Raw genomic sequence first — 22,634 nt, forward strand, 5'->3', positions numbered from 1 at the left:
TACTTAACTGGTGCAATGTAGTGGTGTGTGTAATGTTTGTAATGGTAAACAAAATTACGGATGCTTGACGATTATATTCAGGGCCGGCCAGTCGCTCCAGACGCCATATCCTAGAGGGCGCCGAAATGATAATCCTACTCAACCGTAGTTGGTACTGCGCCTGATTTTCAATTTGTCACCCCAGTGACCAGAGTATGGCTAAATCTTCGCGTTCCATTCTTACTTTACACTCATAATTTGGTATAGGTATCTACATATTAGGAACAAACAGGAGAGGCGCCATAATTGGATCTCGCTCCATTTTAAAATTTACTTCGGGCCGGCGTTGATTATATTATTTAATAATAACGTGTACAGACTTTAGGACATGACAGTAGGCAATAGATAAGACAATTAGACAGACAAGTAACATAACATTGACATTGACAATTACACAGACTATACATATTATTAATGTACGTAACAGTGTGCATAGATTTTGTGGGTGGACCTGGTGGATCGGACCTACTATTAGGTCTGGAGTAATCAAAAGTGCAATGCAGTAGTGTTATACTGTACGAGCTATGTTTGCATACTCAATAAATAATTTTCGTGCCAAATTGATTGCTTTGTATATATATAGTCTATTCTATACAAAGAATACTAAAATCCGTTTGATGCTATCCGTACGATGCGGATCAGTGGACGCACTTGTATTACTTTCTATACAAAGAATACTAAAATCCGTTTGATGCGATCCGTACGATGCGGATCAGTGGACGCACTTGTATGACTTTCTATTCAAAGAATACTTAAATCGTTTGATGCGATCCGTACGATGCGGATCAGTGGACGCACTTGTATGACTTTATATACAAAGAATACTAAAATCCGTTTGATGCGACCGATACATACAATGCAGATCTGTGGACGCCTGCCATAATACAGTATGTGACTTGAAACTAGGCCGGAAACCATTCTGCACAATTGGCGTCTCCTTCAAATTTTAAAATATCGTAATAAGGTATGAAATTACACCGTCATGACTATAAACATGACTTCTACTAACAAGGGGTAGTTATGATGGAATAAAAATAGAGAAAAACAAATATCTACCTATCATTTCCAACTTTACAAGCACGCAAAGCAGTGCCTTGTACGGCTTCGAATATTTTTAAAACACTGCACGAATACAATAAAACGAACCTACGATTGCCAGACTTACCTCATTTTATTAAGGCTGTAGGTCTGTCGGTATCCAATAGGCTAGTTGACTCTTTTTTAAAAAAATCTTAAATTGTTCATCATTGTTTTACAAGATTTAAAAATTAACGAGACATACCTAAATAAAAAATTCAATTTTGAAATATTTTTTGACAATACGTGTCAAAATGCTATCAGCTATGATGGTCTATATTTTATCTGTGTCATCAAGTTGTCAAATGTCTTAGTTTGACGTTTATTCCTCGAGTGACATCAAGTAACATCGTGACGTCACAAAATAGTCAGCGTTATGACGTTTTTTAAAATTGAAAATTGAAATTAATATTTTAAATTTGATAAGTCAACTATCCTACTTAAAGTATCGAATTTGACTGTACGTACAGGGCGATTCCAAAATAAGTATTATTTTAATTTAGTCTTTCAAAGAATATTTCTAAACAAGCGCTAGTTATTTGGGGTGCCCCGAACGAATGACTGTTGCATCTGCTTCTCATAATATACCCGTGTGTAGGAGTCCTTAGTCATTTAAAACGAGTAATTATTACCGGTTGGTCGTTTCGTCTAAGAAAATTGAAACACGAGTAAGTATTTCAGAAACGAATTCTTTAAAATAACATGGGAATATGTTGAGTGTTTAGTAATTAGTTTGTGAGGTGGTCTCTTTGATCATTATCTTGTTTCATAGAAGTTTAAAAATTTGTAGTTATGCGTTATGAGTAAACATAGTTATTTTTATCGATGTAATGTATACATTTCAGTGGTTTATGCGTAAGTATAGTAAAGCCGTGATAGCCCAGCGAATATGACCTCTGCCTCCGATTCCGGAGGGTGTGGGTTCATATCCGGTCCGGGGCATGCACTTTCAACTTTTCAGTTGTGTGCATTTTAAGAAATTAAATATCACGTGTCTCAATCGGTGATGGAAAATATCTTGAGGAAACCTGCATACCAGAGAATTTCTTAATTCCCTGCGTGTGTGAAGTCTGCCAATCCGCATTGGGCCAGCGTGGTGGACTATTGGCCTAACCCCTCTCATTCTGAGAGGAGACTCGAGCTCAGCAGAGAGCCGTATATGGGTTGATAACGAGGACGACGATAGTAAGTAAGGTTTTCCAGGATAAAAAGTAATATGTATAGATCAATAACTTCCTCTATCTTCTTGCGAAAACTTTGCAATAGCGCAGCGTGGTCTAATCTCCATACCGCCTCTCCTGTACGTAAGGAGATCTGTAGGCCAATTCACTAACATTAACGTGTGTTAGTTGACAGTTAGTTGAAGAAGGTGTGATTGCAATAATATTCTTATATACCTATTGTTAAATGGTGATAAACTAAAAAAGGATAAACCTTGCTGAGTTTGTTGTGGGCTCTTCTCGGACCAAGGCGCGTTTGGAACCCTCGTAACTATTATTTTAAGTTTTCGAATAATTATTATCACCATTATCTTAAGTTTAATATTATTACCTGACGTTTCGAAAGAGCTTGTAAACTAAGCCTATTTGAAATAAATGAATTTTGACTTTGACTTAGATTTTATACGAAATTGAGATTATATGTAACAAAAGTCATCCGGCGCATACTGACAACCCTTGTGGATATCATACAGTAGGTAGATGACATTTCTCAGTTGATTTGATGTTTATTTCAATAGGTTGATAATAAAGGCCAAATTAGTGAATAGGCCAGCTGCAGGTCAATTCACTAACTTTGACGTTAGTTGACATATTTATTTTGCCGGCTACCTATTGTTAGTTACCTACCTTAAGTCACGTGATTTCGTATTCACTAGTTATTTAATGCTAACTGATCAAAATTAAGATCCCAGGTTAAAAATGTCATTCGATGTCTACTGACAACCCTTTGTGGATATCATAGTGCAGGAAGATGACTGTGTTACAGTTTGTTGTGTGTTTGTGTGTGACAGTTGATATTGTGATTTTTGTTAACGATGGCTTTTACAGAATACGAAACATGCCGAATGAAAACAAAAAAAAGAGGTTATTTGATATGATGTTATTTTTTTGAAAATAAACCAGCAAGCTTAATCACTATCGAAAGGTATGCTAGTTGACATTTCATACGCAATTGAGATTCTATTAAAAATCGTCATCAGGTGCTTACTGGTGGATATCACACAATAGGTAAATGACATTTAGTCAATTATAAAGATCAAAATAGTGAATAGGCCACCTGCTAGTCTATACTGCCCCTATAGCCAAGTAGCACGACGATTCTCTTTCTACGATCGCAAACGCTTCGATAACTAGAAAAATATATGGGAACGATCACGTGACCTGTCGATAGCAAATGTCATTCTCATACATTTTTCTAGTTTTCGAAGCGTTTGCGATTGTAGAAAGAGAATCATCATGCCACTTGGCTAAAGGGGCAGGGCTGTTAAAATAAGCTGTTAATGATGTTAAACATAAACTGCTTGTATGACTTCAGTATAAAATTCAAGTCAATAATTCGTCTGAACGATAAGTGATAGTGTTTTTATATTCTCGTAAAGCCGCCCAAGTTTGATGTATTTTATCGCCAATCCATAACGTGAGAGGTCATAAAAGCCGCCATATTTCAAATGTGTTAATATACGAGAGAGCGGGCGAGCATACAGGTGTATAAAATATTATATTGGTATTTATATTCGCCTTCGGTATATCAGGTAAGTATACATGTACCTACACGATTAGATTATATGTAGAACTTCTGTCTAGAGTAGGCTGTTACTATATCAGAAAATAACTCTGAGCACTATGCCGTCACTTCTGAGCGGTACAGGTGAGTACGCGAGTGAATGGAATATTTCAGGTACAATTGATGAAATACGACTAATTATTAATGTACGGCTTTGTTATAGTGATAGAGATGATAAATGTCGATAAACCTAGCGCCGTACTAAAATAGTGGTACCGGAAGTCGGTACAAATTTTTAATTCGTCGACAGTTGCAGACGCAATAAAGGTCATTTATTAATGTACGGCATTTGTGTAATTCCTTTTGTACACATATACAGATACTTTACCCGTAAACGCCGTCTATCGGTTGATAATAATGATGATTTTAATAAAACTGCATCCAAATAGATCCATCCATTTGGGAGGTACAATTTCGTTCGCTACCTATATTAACTTATAGAACCCCGATTTGCGTTGTTGATTCAAAAGCGCGCGATTATCAGTTCCTACGCAAGTTTTTGGGAACGAATTTCACCCATGAAAATTTGATCGGGCGCTTAATATAAAAATCGTTTCTTGAGTTACTATTAAACGTAGGCGTCCACTTATCCGCATCGTACATATCGGATGCATTGCATTAAACGGATTTTCAATTTTCATTCGATTGCGCATCAGTGGACGCATTGTATGACTTTCTATACAAAGAATACTAAGATCTTCTTTATGCGATGCGTCCGATGCATACGGTTCGAATCTGTGGACGCCTACCATTAGGAAGCTAAACTTCAAGAAACCCAGAAAGGATTTTAAATCTAAATTCTTTCTGATGTCTTTTTTCTTATGTTGGTTAAACCTCTTAAATATACTCGTAACAACAAAGTAGGGGTCCAAATATTCACACGTGGGGCTCGCGCCGTATCATCGAATATCGCTTATGTCATATTTTCATAATCCCTCGCGGGAAATGGTGCGAGAGGTTGGATGTTAGGCTTAGGACACACGCCAGCTAACGGTGTTTATAACCGACTGTTTCAAATTCAATTTTTAATTTATTAATTTCAAGTAGTAAGTTTAAAACAATCAACGAAACGTCAAATATAAGTTGAGTTATTTAAAAAAGAAAAGTTAAAAAGGGAATAGTAAAAAATCTTGAAAAAACACGATGTAGGTATTTTTTTCACTTCGAATTACTTTAACAATATATCCTTAGTGGCGGAGCTGTTGTCAGCGAAAAGATTTTGACGTGATTTTGACATGGTTTGATACCCATACCAGGTTTTGATATCTATATGTTAGACCGGTTTCAAGGTCTGCAAACAGGGCCACGCGTTATAACATCGAATATCAAATTGCTTTTTCTTTACAAAGTTCATGTATAATATGCTTTTTTAATACAAGGGATGCTATCAATGCGCCTATTTACTTTTTTATCTACGATATTTTCTTTATATACAAGCCGTATTTAAGAAAATCTATGGCACGACAACATCTATCGGGACAAGTAAACGAATGTGCTTTAGACTACACAACTGTAGTAAAACTTCCATAGCTCTCCTTCTCAACGTCCGTTCGCCTTGCTCGATTACACTTTTTGTAACGTATTTTCAATAAATCACACTGTTTCACCTTTATGCTGCTGAAGCGATTTGGCTGAAATTTGGAATAGAAATAGATTTTACTCTGGATTAACACATAATAATTATTATTATTTAAGTACAAGTTAGCCCATGTCTACAATTTCACCTGATGGTAGGTGATGATGCAGTCTAAAATGGAAGCGGGCTAACTTGTTAGGAGGAGGAACACACCACACCCCTTTCGGTTTCTACACGACATCGTATCGCAGCGATAAATCGCTTGGCGGTACGTTTTTGTCAGTAAGGTAACTAGCCTCCCACCAGCTAGACCTGGACTAATTAAGAAAATCTCAATCAGCCCAGCCGGGGATCGAACCCAGGACCTTCTTGTAAATCGACCGCACATACCACTGCGCCACGGAGGACGTCAATAAGCTACTTTTCATCCTGGAAAAAATCCATGGTTCTTGCGGGATTTGTGAAATAAATAAAGCTTCAGTGTGCCCTTCGCTTAAGGCTTGATATCACACACGCGGCGCGGGCATCATCGGGTATGGATTGCGTCAAAATTTCATGAGATCCCGCGGGAAATGTGAGAAAGAGGCTTTACTGCGCGCCGTGCGGCCTGATATTTTAGTGTAACAACGATTTTGTGGGACGCCATATTGATATGTAGACGATTGTCCTGGTTTTTATATTTTTATTAATATAGATAGTCGATGGGCTCAGTTACAAAATTTTTGTTAATGACTATAGTGCCGTACCTTCGTGTACTTATGTGATATTCGTGGGAAGTCGGCAAGGAAATTTCCACATCTCAATGTTAGTAGTGGTCAACAACGAACGATATTTAAACAAATAATACCTAAATATCGTCTACAATGTCGAGTTGTGTGTTCAGGAAGTGTAAAAACTATATTTACTATACTACCTAAATAAATAATGGAATTAAAGACTGATATGATACTGAAGTTAAATTTTTTTTTATTATTTTGTCTGCCTGTCCGTGTTGTTTTCTTATTTGGACTGAAACTATTGAATGAATTCAAATGAAACTAGGCACCGTTTTAGACCATAATACGGAGAAGGTTATAGGATACTTTTTATTGCGAAAGTAAAATAAGAAGGGGGTGAAATTAGGGGTTGTATGGAATTGTCCTTCATTTTTAGAGTTACAGTTTTAAAAATTTGTTCATAAATCATAAAACAAATACGAAATATAATGGGATTTTTTTAATTAAAACTCTAAAGTGGTGAAATAAGGCTTGAAAGTTTACATTGATTTCCACGCGGACGTAGTCGCGGGTGTCCATTAGTTCAAACATAAATAACTAAGTTCCTCTTCCTCGTCGGTCTGTCAATGGAAAGGCATTCAGCAAGCACTCCAACATTAGCGCCAACAAAATAAAATGGCGCATTTATTGTCACAAATGGCGGTCCGTAATAAAGTGGATTTAAAACGTCAATTACACGACTATTAATCATGCCATTAGGAGATTGGCCGGCGGACTTTAAAGCTCGCTCACTGTATAATCTATCTAGATATCGACAGTGGCTCGCACAGGGTTTTTAACTAGGGTAGGCATTATACCTACTAATTGATCTTTAAATTGATTTACCTGGTGATTTTCTGGCTGGCAGGAGGCTTCAGCCGTGGCTAGTTACCACCCTACCGTCAAAGACATACAGCCAAGTGATTTAGCGTTCCGGTACGATGTCGTGTATAGAAACCGAAAGGGGTGTGGATTTTCATCCTCTTCCTAACAAGTTAGCCCGCTTCCATCTTAGATCGCATCATCACTTATCATCAGGTGAGATTGTAGTCAAGGGCTAACTTGTAAGAATAAAAAAAACCTATATACTAGTTGGGTGTTTGACTTAAAAGGACGGGAAATAAATATTAAAATTATGTAAATGCAATAGGGTAGTTGACTCTTTATTACTTTCGACCTCAACAAACTCAAGTAGAATGTAGGTACTTATAAAATACTTATACAAGATACATACCTATATACAAACGTAATCTCAGAAAGTACTAATCTATTCTAATACAAAGCTGAAGAGTTTGTTTGTTTGTTTGATTGAACGCGCTAATCTCTGGAACTAGGTACTGGTCCGATTTGGAAAATTCTTTCAGTGTTAGATACCCCATTTATCGAGGAAGGCTATAGGCTATATAGTATCCCTGTATTCCTACGGGAACAGGAACCACGCGGAAGAAACCGCTCGGCGTCAGCTAGTACAAGAAAGAAATCACAAAAATGATGAGAAAAAAATAATATTCCCCGTATTTTTAGGGGCACTTTGTAAAAAAGAACTTTATAGTCCTCTGCTAGTGACTGTGCAATATTCATTGAAGCTAGTACACCTATTGTTCGCTAGACCGATGTAACATACATACATAACATACATAATAACATCGATGTTTCGATGATATCTAAGTCAACCCATCGATGTTAAAAAATCGATGTTTTAGTTAAACATCGATGTTTATTCAACATCGATTAATATCGATCATCCCTACCGCTCCGTGTGCCCCCGCACTAAATCGCATATTTACAAATTGAAATCAAAAATAAAACATTTAGAATTGTATTAAAAAAAAAAAACTAAAAACAATCAAGAACTTAAACGTTTTAGTCGCGATTCGTGTTTGCGCCCGAAAGGCCACGCTGGCCTAAATTACATAAATTATAGCCGTACAAGGCTCATTAAGAAAAATAATGGAGTGATGCAAGTCGTGCCGCCAGAGAATTGAATCCAATTACCGCGAATTGTTTAGGATTCCAAATAAAATGGTAATCGTAAAATTTTGCGCTAATTTTGTGCCAATAATGTCACTTTTTGTTGCAATGCTGAATCACTCGTTTGTGCCAATAATGTGACTTTTTATTGCAATACCGAATTGTGCCAATAATATCACTTTTTGTTGCAATGCCAAATAACTCATTGTGCTAATAGCGTCACTTTCATTGCAGTGCCGACTCACTTATTTGTGCCAATAATGTGATTTTTTCCTATTAAGCCAAATCATTTAAAATTAGCTGAAGAATGTTGCTATGCCGAAAAAAAATAGGTCGTTGAATCGATAGATGTTAAAGTCCAGCTTACTTTCATAACAGACTAGGTAATGATAATATTGTGGTTTTTTTACGTTAATGAGTTGCTTAAATAGGTAGACATATATTGGACTGTGTTTTTCAGTTGTGTGCATTTTAAGAAATTAAATATCACGTGTCTCAATCGGTGAAGGAAAACATCGTGAGGAAACCTGCATACGAGAGAATTATCTCAATTCTCTGCGTGTGTGAAGTCTGCCAATCCGCATTGGGCCAGCGTGGTGGACTATTGGCCTAACCCCTCTCATTCTGAGAGGAGACTCGAGCTCAGCAGTGAGCCGAATATGGGTTGATGACGTATATTGGACTGATGCAAATCGTGCCGCTAGAGAATTGAGTCCAATTACCGCGAATTGTTTAGGATTCCAACAAATAAAATAGTATAATCGTTTTAACTTTGAGCTAATTTTGTGCCAATAATGTCACACGATAAGTCAAAGAATAGATGGACGTTGAAGTCTATCGGGGAAAGGGGTTCTACCTGTACCCTATAGTGTAGTAATAATTATACGATTGTGGGTTTTATTGTAAACATCTTAGTTAAAAATAGATGCATAAATTAAGGCAGGTCATTCATCATCATCATTATTACAGCCCATATTCAGCTCACTGTTGAGCACGAGTCTCCTCTCAGAATGAAAGGGGTTAGGCCTTAGTTCACCACGCTGGCCAAATGCGGATTGGCAGACTTCACACACGTAGAGAATTAAGATTCTTATGGTTTCCTCAGGATGTTTTTCCTTCGACGTTTGAGACACGTGATATTTAATTTCTATGGAAGCTAACTCACGACTAGATACATGAAATAATTAACTGCACTAGGTAGGTACCTAGTCCAAAATTGCTCCCAGGACGGTCCGTCCAGTATTAGTACGAAGTCAGAGTCGCAAGCGGCTAGAGTGGGGGCTTTGGCTGCTCATAATCCGCGACACTGGAAGATAGCAGCTTAGAGTGGCACAAGCTGCTATACTGTTAGAAGGAATACTTATAGGAAGTAAATATACGTTAAGTCGTTTTTTTTAGACAGCTTAGTTAAAAATAGATGCTTATATTAAAAAAGGTAAATTTGCTTAATTATGACGTCACGGCTACATGAAAGAAATAACTGCAATACCAGCAATTTTATGTAAATTGCTCCAGATTGCTTAACCAATTAAATTAAATTGCTTAAAATTGATCCATACGTACTGTCAAGCAGTATGTCTCCATAAATTTTCCGCGCAAGCTCACTGTTACACTCTCGGCTCTCGGCGGCGGTCGCCGACTGAAGTCGACTCAAATTGCCTGCCGCCGAGGCGTCGCCGACTGCAGTCGACTGTTGTCGTCGGTAGAGTTGCCTCTCGTGTAAATGAACCCTTACTTGTTAATTAAACAAAGTAAAACTCGGACAAGTTGTGCAGCCAACACACGGTCATCAATAGCTCAAGGTAAACCGACGACGATCAATATGCCATTGATTTAATTAAGATAAAATCGTGGAGATAACGCAATAAACATGTAAATCAGTACCCGTTTGTGAATTTATACGGTCATCGGGAGATTGTAATCTGATATCTACGTACACGGCTCGGAGTTTCCGAGGGACACATGAAACAAATAGTTTTATTATTTAAACACTTTGTTGGACTAAGAGTTCTGTCACTATGAGTGCCTCATTGGCCCAGTTAACTTCGGATCCTGGGTTTAAGTTTGGGTTGGATTATGCTCAACAGTTGAGCTCAATTCGATTGTCTAATTGTGGGCGTCCACTGATCTGCATCGTACGTATCGAAGTATCGCATCAAACGGATTTTTAATTTTACGGTAGATAAAATCCGTTCGATGCGATCCGTACGATGCGGATCAGTGGACGCACTTATATGACTTACTATACAAAGAATACTAAAATCCGTTTGATGCGATGCGTCCGATAGATTTAACTGAATAGGTAGTTGAACTGTTAAGTTAAATCGTACGTGTGTAGTTGTCTTGTTTTCTTCGTACAGTTTTGTCTAATGATTTTGATTACCATTTCGATTAGATAAAACTGTACAGTTAAAACCACCACATAGGTAGCCTCTCTAAAATACCTTCCATACATATTACACACATTACAATATAATATCGCGCCTCATTCCCATAGGGTAGGAAGAGACCAGAGGGCCTAGTGGCAGTTTCATACTGTGACGATACCTGTGAGTAACAGTACGAAAATATTGAAACTAGGCACTCAGGTCCTTTTACTGGCTACGATCCTCGCTTCATCTGTTCTCATCAAATCTTTATAATATTCAAGTTAGGGTACTCTTGACCTGGTTTCTACTGAGCACGTCCAGCAGGTCAATTCACTAACTCTGACGTTTGTTAGTAGACATATACGGAATTTACCAACTAGCTATTGTTAGTAATTCTTAAGTCACGTGATTTCGTATTCACTACTTATTCAGTGCTTACTGATCAAAATTTAGATTATAGGTAAAAAATCTCATTCAGTGCCTACTGACAACCATTCGTGGATATCATAGAGTAGGTAGATGACATTTCCCAGTGGTCGTTAACGGAATACGAAAAATGCTGTTGTTATTGATTTTATGATAATTCTATTAGGTAGTTAACTTTCGTTTAAGTTAGTGCATTGACCGGCAGATAGTAAATGTTATACCAGGTCTTATACTTGGTCGAGAAACGTTCCAACATTCGTTTCAACATTTCCATCAACAGACTTACTATAAACGAACTTTGACCGATCAACTTATTAATTACAAAACGAGTCAAATTGATTAATAGAGGAAAAAAACCATAATGACATAACATATGGCGGTCAATGGCACAAGATAACCATAAACCCAAATTAACGGGCGATTGATATTGATAAGATTAGAGCTCTATCACCGGATTAGACGATAGCTATGTAAATTTCACCCACTTGTTACAACACGGTGACCGGGAGTTTGCTTATCTGATGACAAAACGTGGACTATTAAACTATTCACATTCACTTTTGAATTCCTACAAGTTTGTTTTTACATCGACTTCATGGTAGACACACTTTTTTATACCTCATAATTAACAGAAACATTAATTTAAAATAATTATTTTTTTTATATAAAAATATAAAAATTCAGTAAAGTCGAGTTTAATCTGTCTGAAATTCGCATATTAAAATTTAAAATTTCGGAATTAAGCGCGAAGATTTACTGAGATATTTCAATAAAACGTATAGAAAGCTTTTTTGTTATTGCGTTTTTAATCGACATGATCGACAAATATAGAGTAGGTATGTAGGTACTCGTATATGTAAAATTTGAAACAATATTACCAAAACATCGGAATTTATTGAAATTGCTTCAGATTGCTCCACTAACTCTTCCACATTTATGCATACATGTTGCCAAGCAATAATTGCTCCATTTATTTCCCATGAACCAGGCATCCACAGTTCCGCACCGTACGCATCGAATCGAACGGAGTTTAGTATTCTTTGTATATAAAGACAAGTGCGTCCACTAATCCGCATCGTATGGATTGCATCGAACGGATTTTATCTACCGTAAAATTAAAAATCCGTTTGATGTGATGCTTCCGATACGTACAATTTGACGGCCTCCGTGGCGCAGTGGTATGCGCGGTGGATTTACAAAACGGAGGTCCTGGGTTCGATCCCCGGCTGGGTAGATTGAGATTTTCTTAATTTGTCCAGGTCTGGCTGGTGGGAGGCTTCGGCCGTGGCTAGTTACCACCCTATCGGCAAAGACGTACCGCCAAGCGATTTAGCGTTCCGGTACGATGCCGTGTAGAAACAGAAAGGGGTGTGGATTTTCATCCTCCTCCTAACAAGTTAGCCCGCTTCCATCTTAGACTGCATCATCACTTACCATCAGGTGAGATTGTAGTCAAGGGCTAACTTGTAAAGAATAAAAAAAAAAAAAAAAACAATGCGGATCAGTGGCCACCATTAGTCGAATGAAATTAAATATTTACACTAATAGTTTTAGGTGTTTAGAAATTTTCTCTTTAAATCTCTCCATGTATTTATCTTGGGTATCTTCAAAACAAGAGTGAATAGGCACCTTCACCTTCACTCTTCTCCTGGGCGAGCGTGTTCCATCTTAGACTGTATCTACACTTACCAACAGGTTAGATCATGGTCAAACGCGAGCCTATTTGCATTAAAAAAACAAATACCACCTAAAAAAAACTAAGATAGACTAGCAAACGCCTCATGGTTTCATCTGGATAGTTCTCTTTCCCATAGGAAAATGGGAATGAAATATAGCCCACGACATTCACAAACAACGTTGCTTTAAAGAATTTTCAAAATAGATTCAGCGCAAACTTTACGTCTTTATAATATTAGTAAAGGCATAGAAGTATATAATAATGTATTCTCAAATTCTAAATTAGAATATGCAAAAGTTGCGAACAAAAAACACTGAGATAGTAATTTGGCGGAGTTTCTCAGATTTTTATTTATTTTATTTGAAACTGGTCACCGATATCGATCGGTGGATAACATAATTGGCTTGGACCTCGTAATGGCATCGCCGCTTCCGGCTTGTCATTACACGAGGCGAGGTTTTACTTAAGGCTCATTTAACATGGCTAGGCACTTCTTAGCTTACTATGGACTTTATGTTAACACTCAGAAATTCAAAGGAAGATGGTAACTGTATCATAGCCACCGTAACTGTGTTTCTGTCTATCTTCATCATCATCATATCAGCCGATGGACGTCCACTGCAGGACATAGGCCTTTTGTAGGGACTTGCAAATATAACGATACTGAGCCATCTGCATCCAACGAATCCTTGCGACTCGTTTGATGTCGTCAGTCCACCTTCGAACTATTGGCCTGCCAATTGCCACTACAGCTTCGCGAGTCGCTGAGCGATATCAGTGATCTTTCTTCTGCGGATTTCTGATTCGATCACGCAGAGATACACCTAACATAGCTCGTTCCATCGCCCGCTGTGTGACTCTGAGCCTTCTTATGAGGCCCATAGTTAGTTAGTTTGTCTATCTTATGGAGTCAAAATTACTAAACAAATGATGTAAAAACGGACATAAATTGGTGATATCAGTTTACCCCTTGCGATCACAAGTGAAAATATCTTTAGAGGGGTTTACTCTAAACTATTTTATAAACAAAACAGTCTTAGACCATGCATTGACAATCTTTGAAAAACTTAGTATTAATATTAACAAACGAAAGGGAAATTTAATGCAGGCAACTGATCCGCATCGTACGTATCGAATGTACTGTTCAGTTATATCGTGCGTGTGTAGTGTCCGTCAGTTTTCTCCGTACAGTTTTAGACTAGATAAAACTGTACAGATAAAACTGCTCGTCTTTAGTATGGTTTATTTAGTTATGGTTTATTATTTTATAACAAGATCCCCAAAACAGTCTTGGGCCTACCAACGTGCAATTATTGAATCAATTATTGATGACCTCCTTAATAACAAAGATGCTTGGGGGCTGTTGGATCAGCTTCCACGTTCACACAGAAAGTAAAGCTGGGACACACTGGGCCTTTAAAATGGGAAGATAATGATGATGAAACACTTTGAAGACTTGAAAAAAATAGCTATCTTTATAAATCCAACTGCTCCGTATCGTGATGTTTGGAAGTTCCTAAAAAAGGCCTATGTCCTGCAGTGGACGTCCATCGGCCGATATGATGATGATAATGATGATAAATCCACCTCGCACTTGGCCAGTTTTTCTCTAACTACTTTCTACTTATCTAAAGCGACAACCTGACCACAAATCGCAGGAAATCGCTCCATTTAGATACGCTTCAAATAGTTGCAAATGATTGTCTATTTACAATATCTACTTTCTATTATTGGTACGAGTATCTTGTACTGGACATCAGAAGTTCTTTAACAAAACGAACTAGTTTATATTATGTTACCGGCAATCTGTATAATTTGGTAATATATACAATGCCATAAGCCATGTATAGAATACCGGGGGTGTTAGGGCTAGAACTATTTTTTTTCTCTCTCATTTATTTAGCTCTTTTTTTTAATTTTTAATAATGTAATAAATATAAAAAAACACTATTAAAAATTTATAAAAAAAAACTATTTTTTTTTTTATTATTACTAGATACAAGTTAACCTCTGACTTCAATATAACCTGATGGTAAATTATGATGCAATCTAAAATGGAAGCAGACTAATTTGTAAGGAGAAGTTAGAAGGAAAGGAAAATCCACTTCCCTTTCGGTTTCTACACGACATCTTTGCCGGTATGGTAGTAACTAACTAGCTCGGGGATCGAACCATGGACCTCCGTCATGTAAATCCACCGCGCATACCACTGCGCCACAGAAGTCGTCAAAAATACTAGAATAGGTCGTTTTACGAGGAAACGACACAAAAAATAGCTGTCAAATTATTATTGGCGCTAAAATGACAAAGGTCTTTCGTCGCACGCCACCCGTCTCAATTACAGAGTGGACGAACGTTCCCACTTCCTCGGAACTGGGTGGTCGCAAAAAACACCTAATTGGGTGAATATTACATGATCGGCAAACATAAAAACTGTTTTTTTTTTTGGTAAAAAACACAAAACTGCGAATCGCGGCGATAGTAATTCGGAACGGAAGGAATATTTTTTTTTCAAAGTATTTTTTTTCTATCACATCCAACTATATTTGTGTTTAAGCGTGTGTTTGTTTGTTTAATCCTTTTACGCTGAAACTTTTTGAACTTATATTGAAATATGGAATACTAGAAAGATAAAAAGATTATACCTAATATTGACACATAGGCTAATTTTCAACCCGAAAAAGTCAATCCGATGAAAAATTGTTTAGCACGTGGACCTCTTCTAGTAAATAACAAAATAAACTAACTTTTTATACAACTTATGTATGAAACCGGTTGGTTTTTGATTTTTTTTTTTTTAATTCAAAGTAGGTATATCTACACTTAATGTACATGTCCTTAAAATTATAAATGCAAAATTTGTGTTTGTATCATTTTTATTTTATTATCATTAAAATATAAACTATGTACCTACCTACTTATATACTTATGTCACAATAATTCAATTAACTTACTTCAAAAATTTCAACATTACATGCACTCTTTAATACATTATTTTATTTATCTACGCTCACATACAAGCAATTCGATAAAATGTCTGAACTTTAATCTTCTGAGATAGACGAAAACAGATAAATTCGTATCAATAATAGAAAATAAGATAAAGCTTAACTCAGAAGTTATCTGAACACCTCACATTGATTACAAAAAGGTTTTTTATATACCTTATGACCGTACGACGATACCGTGGAAGAACGAAAAAGGTTTTTTATACAGAAAACAAATAAATTAGCCGCAAGGCGACGAGCGGCGCGACAAATTACAGTGGCCGAGGCGCCTTCAATCGACGACATAAAAAGAACCCAAAAAAAATAAGTCACGCAAAGGCAAAAAAGGTTCTACAAATAGTAGCTTCATTACTAACAGACTAAATCTTGGATGTATGTTTAGTGACAACCAATTAAATGGTTCTAGCTAGTGATCTAACTTCATGTTAAGTGACAACAAGTCTAATATAAATGATGGGGTGAGTTAAATGACATTGTCTAGTGGTATCTAGTCCTCGACATAAAAATAACCAAAAAAATGTGTCGCACAACGCCAAAAAAGGTATCGATTATCGGTAGGTTCACTTATTTAAGTATTTATCTATGAAAATACATAGTTTACAAAAAAGGTAAATTACACAGACAATCACAAAAATCTCAGAGATTTGGTGTCCATCTTCAGCTAAACTTGAAAAAAAAAACTTAATCAATAATATTATATTTTATAGAGTTACAACAATTTTAGGCCACTCATTCACTTAATTAAATTTGGCAAGTACTAATCTACAATTACTGTTCCATTTTTTTTTTAATTAATCTGGTATACCTACCGATTGTATTTATATATATTTATTTTTTACCTATTAAGTAACCAACTAAATGTTGGTTATATTTTTTTAATCTGATAGGCAAAAGCCAGCAATATAACTCCATGCTAAATACTGCGTGTCAAATGACCGAGCGCGGTCTTTGAAGGTAAATGATATGTTTTATACAACATTATTATAACACGATTATATTACAATAACATGAATGGAATATTGAAATTTAAACTATTTTCTTAAAAATCAAGAGAAGGAGTAATACAAGAATAAATAGTTTTGAAATTATCGACCGCTAATCTGCAAAATCGGTCAAAAGACCCCTATCCGTCTTTCTAGTGTTAAAAAACAATCCGCCGCATGAAATTACAGAGACAAAGAGAACCGAATAATAAAATGTGTCACGCTAAGGCAAATAACTTGTACAAAACATTGATAGGTTCATTACTATACTAAACCTTGGGTGTCTCATGTTGCGATGCAGTCTAAAATGCGAGCCGACAAATTAGTGGCCGAGGCGCCTTCATTCGGTCACATAAAAAGAACCCAAAAAAATGTGTCACGCAATGGCAAAATAGGTTGTCCAAATCATAGGTGGAGTCATTATTTTTTCATCATATATAAAATGATTCATCAGTGATCGATACGACTTTATAACAGTTCAGTGTTAGCAGTTTTTGGATAAGATCGCTTATTCATAGTCTAAAATCCGGCATTAGAAATACTCGTATGTACCCTCATATGTATTTATAAGTGATAAGAAATAAATTCACAGGTATATACAGGAAAAACCATGAACCAGATCAAAGGCAATATATATACATAATAGAGCTAAATTTAGACACCTTCAAAGCTAGAGCGAATAGGCATCTTCTAGGTAAGCGCGCTCCAACTTAGACCGCATTAATGCTTACCATCAGGCTTAGTTGTTGTCAAGCGCTGGCCTTTATTGCTTAAAAAAAAAAATTAAGCATAAAATAAGCTTTCATTCACGACTAAAAAATTCACTACATTCAGATAAGAGTATATTTTCCTACTTCTTATGCCGGATCTCATACTATAATGCGACTCTTATTTATAGAATTCACCCATAAGTTTATGGGATGAAAATTGTTTTAAATAATATTATATGATGGTCGTTTCTAATTCGGACTGGAAGTGCTACAGACCTTAAGTTGTAACTGCGCAGTTTTTACTGTACAGTTTTATCTAATTGTAGACCTGCAGCTGTAGCATTAACCGTGCAACAGACCTGCAGGTTTAGCTGCGCAGTTTTTGCTGTACAGTTTTATCTAATCGAAAATTCAACCAAAACCATCACCCGTGCTACAGATCTGCAGTTTTTACTGTAGGTACAATTTTATCTAATCAAAAATTCAACCAAAACCATTACCCGTGCTACGGACCTGCAGGTTTAGCTGCGCAGTTTTTATTGTACAGTTCTATCTAATCAAAAATTCAACCAAAACCATTACCCACGCTACAGACCTACAGTTTTACCTAATCGAATTTTCAATCAAAATCAACTATAGTAGGTACAGTTAAAACGGAAGAACACTAAACGTACAATTTAACTGAACAATTTGATTGTTCAGTTAAAATAAAACTACACGTCTGTTAGCATCGCATGGGTTAGACTATATTAGTAAATAGAATTATATATTAGGACATTGGGATCTCAAGGTGCTGAAAAGCACGGAAAAGCAGTTTTGGTCGACCCCTACTATAATCGATCGGTCGAACATCAAGCGGATACATAATGGGGAACATAATGGTTGTTGGTGGCTCAAGAAAGTCCTTAAGTCCAGTTATAAGTCAAAGCATAAGTTTAAACAATATGTTTTTACTTTAATCTTATTTTACATAAATGAATTTATTAATGACCATGAAGTTTGGAGTCAACTGCGTCGGCTTTTGTCTTCACAAAAGAAGTGGAATTAATTATCTTATTTAATGATAATGAATATTGTAAAGAATGATATTTTGTCTTTCGAACCTGAGATAGAGAAGAAAACCGGCACCCTTACGGTGAATCCATGGAATGCTAAGATATTCGTCTCATGTCAGTAATTAAAATTAATTCCTTACAACCTATGTCCAGCTGTGGACTTCTACTGAATGAACAGTGTGGTAGAAGACAGTCATGATTTCAAGCCAATGACTCAACAAAGGTGGGTTATCTGCTATATAAAATTAATCGAAACAGAAAATGTTACGTTGTTTTGTCATTTATAATGTTTGATATTTCCAAAATTAATCTGGAACACATAAATCTTTTTAAGTAGAATGTAAATCGCATTTTAATACTCGAACAATAAAAAAATAAAAGTTGTTTTTTGTGTTTTATGCTTTGAAATATTGACCCACCATTCTGAGATAAACTCGGGAAAGTCAGTTTCATAAATTTTTAATTATTTGAACTGAAATCATTTGCAATATCCTCAGTACGGTGGCGCGCATAAAGTGTTTGGTCAGAGTAAGCACTATAGATTTCAAAAACTGTGCAAGTGCGAGTGAGACCCTCGGTGAGGGTTCTCTATAAATCTACTATTACGTTACGCGACCCTATGAATTCAGATTTCCTTATTAGTGTCGAATTCTACGTTTTTGTTGCATAAATAGATAAATTATATAATTTTCAAGTCTCTTTAGTCTCTTCTTCTCTTTAACTCCTTTCACACTTAGTTTAGTAGTAAGTATAGGGCCAGGAACTATTAGCCTAACCTCTCTCATTCTGAGAGGAGCTTGTGCTCAGCAATGAACCGAATATGGGTTGTTGTTGGTGATGATGATGACGACACCAAGTTTTGCATTGGGCTGAAACAATTTTCCAACGGGATCTATCCATTCTTTAACGTAATCCAATAAAGTCAGATCGCGCTACTAGTCTACTCTACTAGTCAGTCTTTGGCCTGCAACGTCTTCGCTTTCATTGTCATTTAGACCTAGAAGGGTTCTAGTTTCCAGGTATCCTAGAAGGGTTGCCTCTTCTAGAAGAACTCCTGTGCAACACCTGAAGTTCGGCGTATAAAGTGACCCTGTTCGCCGTAAAAAATGGAATGCAATTCCATTTTCTGCGTCCAGTTAGTACCTTAGTATACTACTCCTAACTGCACAAACATCTAAAGCAAGCGAATGTCGAAGTAAATCGAACATTCAACCTTGACGATAAATGACTAACATTGATTTGCGAATGTATTGATAAGGGCGCGGTCTAGACTGGTCGGTTGGGCACCTTAATGTGTCGCCAAGGGAGAGCTGTAGGTATATTTTTATAAAATTTAATAGTGTTTTGTATTATTCTTTTAAGTATTATTGTAGTAAGTATAAACTTAGGTATAAAAAATTAATAAAGAAGTATATTTAAATAAATGAATATAAGAAAGACACCGTCTAATTTTAATTGTTTCACACAACTCAGTTTTTCTGTTACTTAATCAACAAGCAAAAATAAATAATAGCACAGACTTATTTAGTAGTTAAGTTAAGTGTATTTTTTTTTCAATTGCAAACAGTGTTAACGCCACTTCATAGATGCAAAAATGCATTGCCCACTCTAAGGGTAAAGAATTTTCTTATTGTTGGAGAAGGAATTTCCCATTTTGTTCAATTCGTACGTATAATGCATACCCTAGTTGTACCTTGTGCACGCCACTGATTGCAAAGTAACTTCACACACTTAATTTAATAATAAATCAATTACTCCCTTATCGTAATGAACTTCCGCAAAGTACTGCATTTTCAATTAGCGTTGTTATATTAACGATTTTGAAAATACCATGCCCTAGAATATCAAATTTTATTAATGAAAATAATACTTAAATAGGCTAAACTTATTATAAAAATAAAATATAACTATAACTACAAAATTAAAATAAATTAAAATTAAAACTAATGCCTAAAAATATTTATCAAAATTTGCCGCCCTTGGTAGGGTGCCCATCACGCAGGCAGCATTCCCGCGCTGAATTGCGAATAGATATTTATTTTGAATTTCAAAACTAGCGTAGCCTATTTTCTTAGTTTTTCAAAGAATAATTTACTCACCATTTAGTCTATCCTTCACAACTTGATGAGCGAAGGCCGCGGCAGCCGCCTGCCTCATGGGGTCTAGGGCTACGCCCCACGCTCCCAGCGCTCCCAGAGCTCTATGAGCAGGCACCCTCACAACGCCAGGGTTATTGGGAAAGTAACCACCCCCCAAAGCCAAACCGGGTCGTAAGAGTAAACTAGAGTTAGGGTAAAGTCCAGGGTTATGAGCGAAATTCAACGATAAACTAGAGTCCTTCCCATCGTCCTTAGCACTTTCAGATTCAGTGTCCTGGTCACTCCTATCGTCACTTTCCCCGGAATTTCTCCTCTTGTCTATGTCCTCGAAATGTTTGCCCAATAATCTGGATATGCTGAAGGGGAGATTCACCCTCTGCTGGTGCTGTTGAGTCTCAGTCATGTGCTCATTGGGAGAATCTCTGTATCTCTCGTTGAAGCAATCCGAATCTCTATCAGATCCGATGCTCCTATCATACTGTCCAGAGAGTCTACTGTCAGAATCGACATTGATTTCCTCTTGATCGTCATCCGAATGTAAGGAAGACATTATTGCAAAACTATACACTGACACAGTTATTCGTTCTCAATTTTAAATCAACGAATTGTCATTTTTATAAATAAATGTTATTTACACTTTCAACGACTTTAGTTAGTAAAATTATCGCGCGCGTATCAACAGACAGCGTTGGCACAAACGGGCCAATCAGCTTCCCTCGCGAACGTGATAGTTTGACCGCACAATCGCTTCAACTATGCCTGTTGAGTGAAACACTTTCCGACAAAAGCTTAATACGATTTCCAAACATAAAAACTCGTTTGGACTCGCTAACTTTACCGGAACGTGTATCCTCGTCTCTTTCTACATACGTCCCGCTTCAACGCTTCCCCCATCCATTCATCAGCTACTTAAATTCGTACTGTATACACTTTCAGTAAGGTTCAGTTTTCATTGTTAAATAGATTGATCTACGGCGTTATTCCACAAGATGCTATGATGTAAGCTTTCGAAGGACCAAACGCTGAAACGAGATATCTATACACGTTGATAGCTGGATCGTTTACGATGGAAAGAGACGGCTACATTTCCATCAGTGGGTGTGTCTTATCATATCGTAACGCTCCGTTTAAATCCAGTTATGGCCTGACAAATGGTGTACATATTAGGGGGGGCAATGTTAGGAAACTATTTTTGAATCTTTTAAGACATTTAAATTATTTAGACGCCGGTCGACCGCTCCATACAATGCACTTTATAATAAAATAGACCCCAGTTTCGTGTTATAGCCGTAGATAATGGAGTAATGTATTGTCGAAGATAGCTTGTTTATGCTATTGGGCGAGACACGCCGAGAAGTAAAGGGTGCTATGGTCAGAATGATAAGACGAAAATGGCTCTTACAATAATTGTTGGGCGCACTCAAATTGATATTGGTGATCGTGATCGTATTAAATAATAATAATTGGTTTATGGCTCAGCTAGATTATTAACTATAGATTTACCTCCCTACCTACTATATAACATAATATTCTACTTATTATGAAAATGGTAGTGGCCCATAATTTAGTAGATATGACCTTTACCGTAATTTACATTATTTCCAAATCTTTTTTGTCTTTTACGTACGTTTCTGGGATTTTTATCTTTTGTAAAACCTTTTATAATACCAATATTGATTATGATTAAAAATTAATAACGAAATCAAGTTACAGTTTATAATAATAATGAGTAAAGTTCTCTATTCAGATAATTAACAATACCTACCCAAATAATATATTCAATTAATCATGTACCTGAATAAGCTGTGTGCACCAAAAGGGGAATGCCCATCCCAGGCCATCCCTAACCATTTGGCAGTTTACTTATATGCAAAATAATCTTAATAATTCTACTATAATAATGAAATCATTACTTTATCAAAAAAAGTTTGCTACAACGTTTTACGACATTTGTAATTCGTCTTTAATTTATCCACAACAGGGACAAGCCAAGATCGTTGGCCTGAGTTTTATGATAAATTTTTGAAGATTTATGATTGGTTTATTTGTTCATTCCCTTGTTTGATAAGCTCGTTGATAACAGAAAAAAATAATACAAAAGAAA

General features: G+C 36.4%; 1 protein-coding gene across 1 annotated transcript in view; it reads right to left on the reverse strand.

The window, feature by feature from the left end:
* The window catches only part of LOC112051741 (T-cell leukemia homeobox protein 2-like), a 75,764-nt gene extending 54,465 nt beyond the window's left edge, over window positions 1–21,299 (reverse strand). The window contains exon 1 of the mRNA XM_052889049.1: window positions 20,531–21,299. Within this exon, the coding sequence (XP_052745009.1) occupies window positions 20,531–21,080 (550 nt within the window). The 5' untranslated portion in view covers window positions 21,081–21,299. The remainder of the gene's footprint in view (window positions 1–20,530) is intronic.
* Between the last annotated feature and the right edge of the window lie 1,335 nt (window positions 21,300–22,634).

The sequence above is a fragment of the Bicyclus anynana genome, chromosome 24, assembly GCF_947172395.1.
Source record: "Bicyclus anynana chromosome 24, ilBicAnyn1.1, whole genome shotgun sequence".
Lineage (NCBI taxonomy): Eukaryota > Metazoa > Arthropoda > Insecta > Lepidoptera > Nymphalidae > Bicyclus > Bicyclus anynana.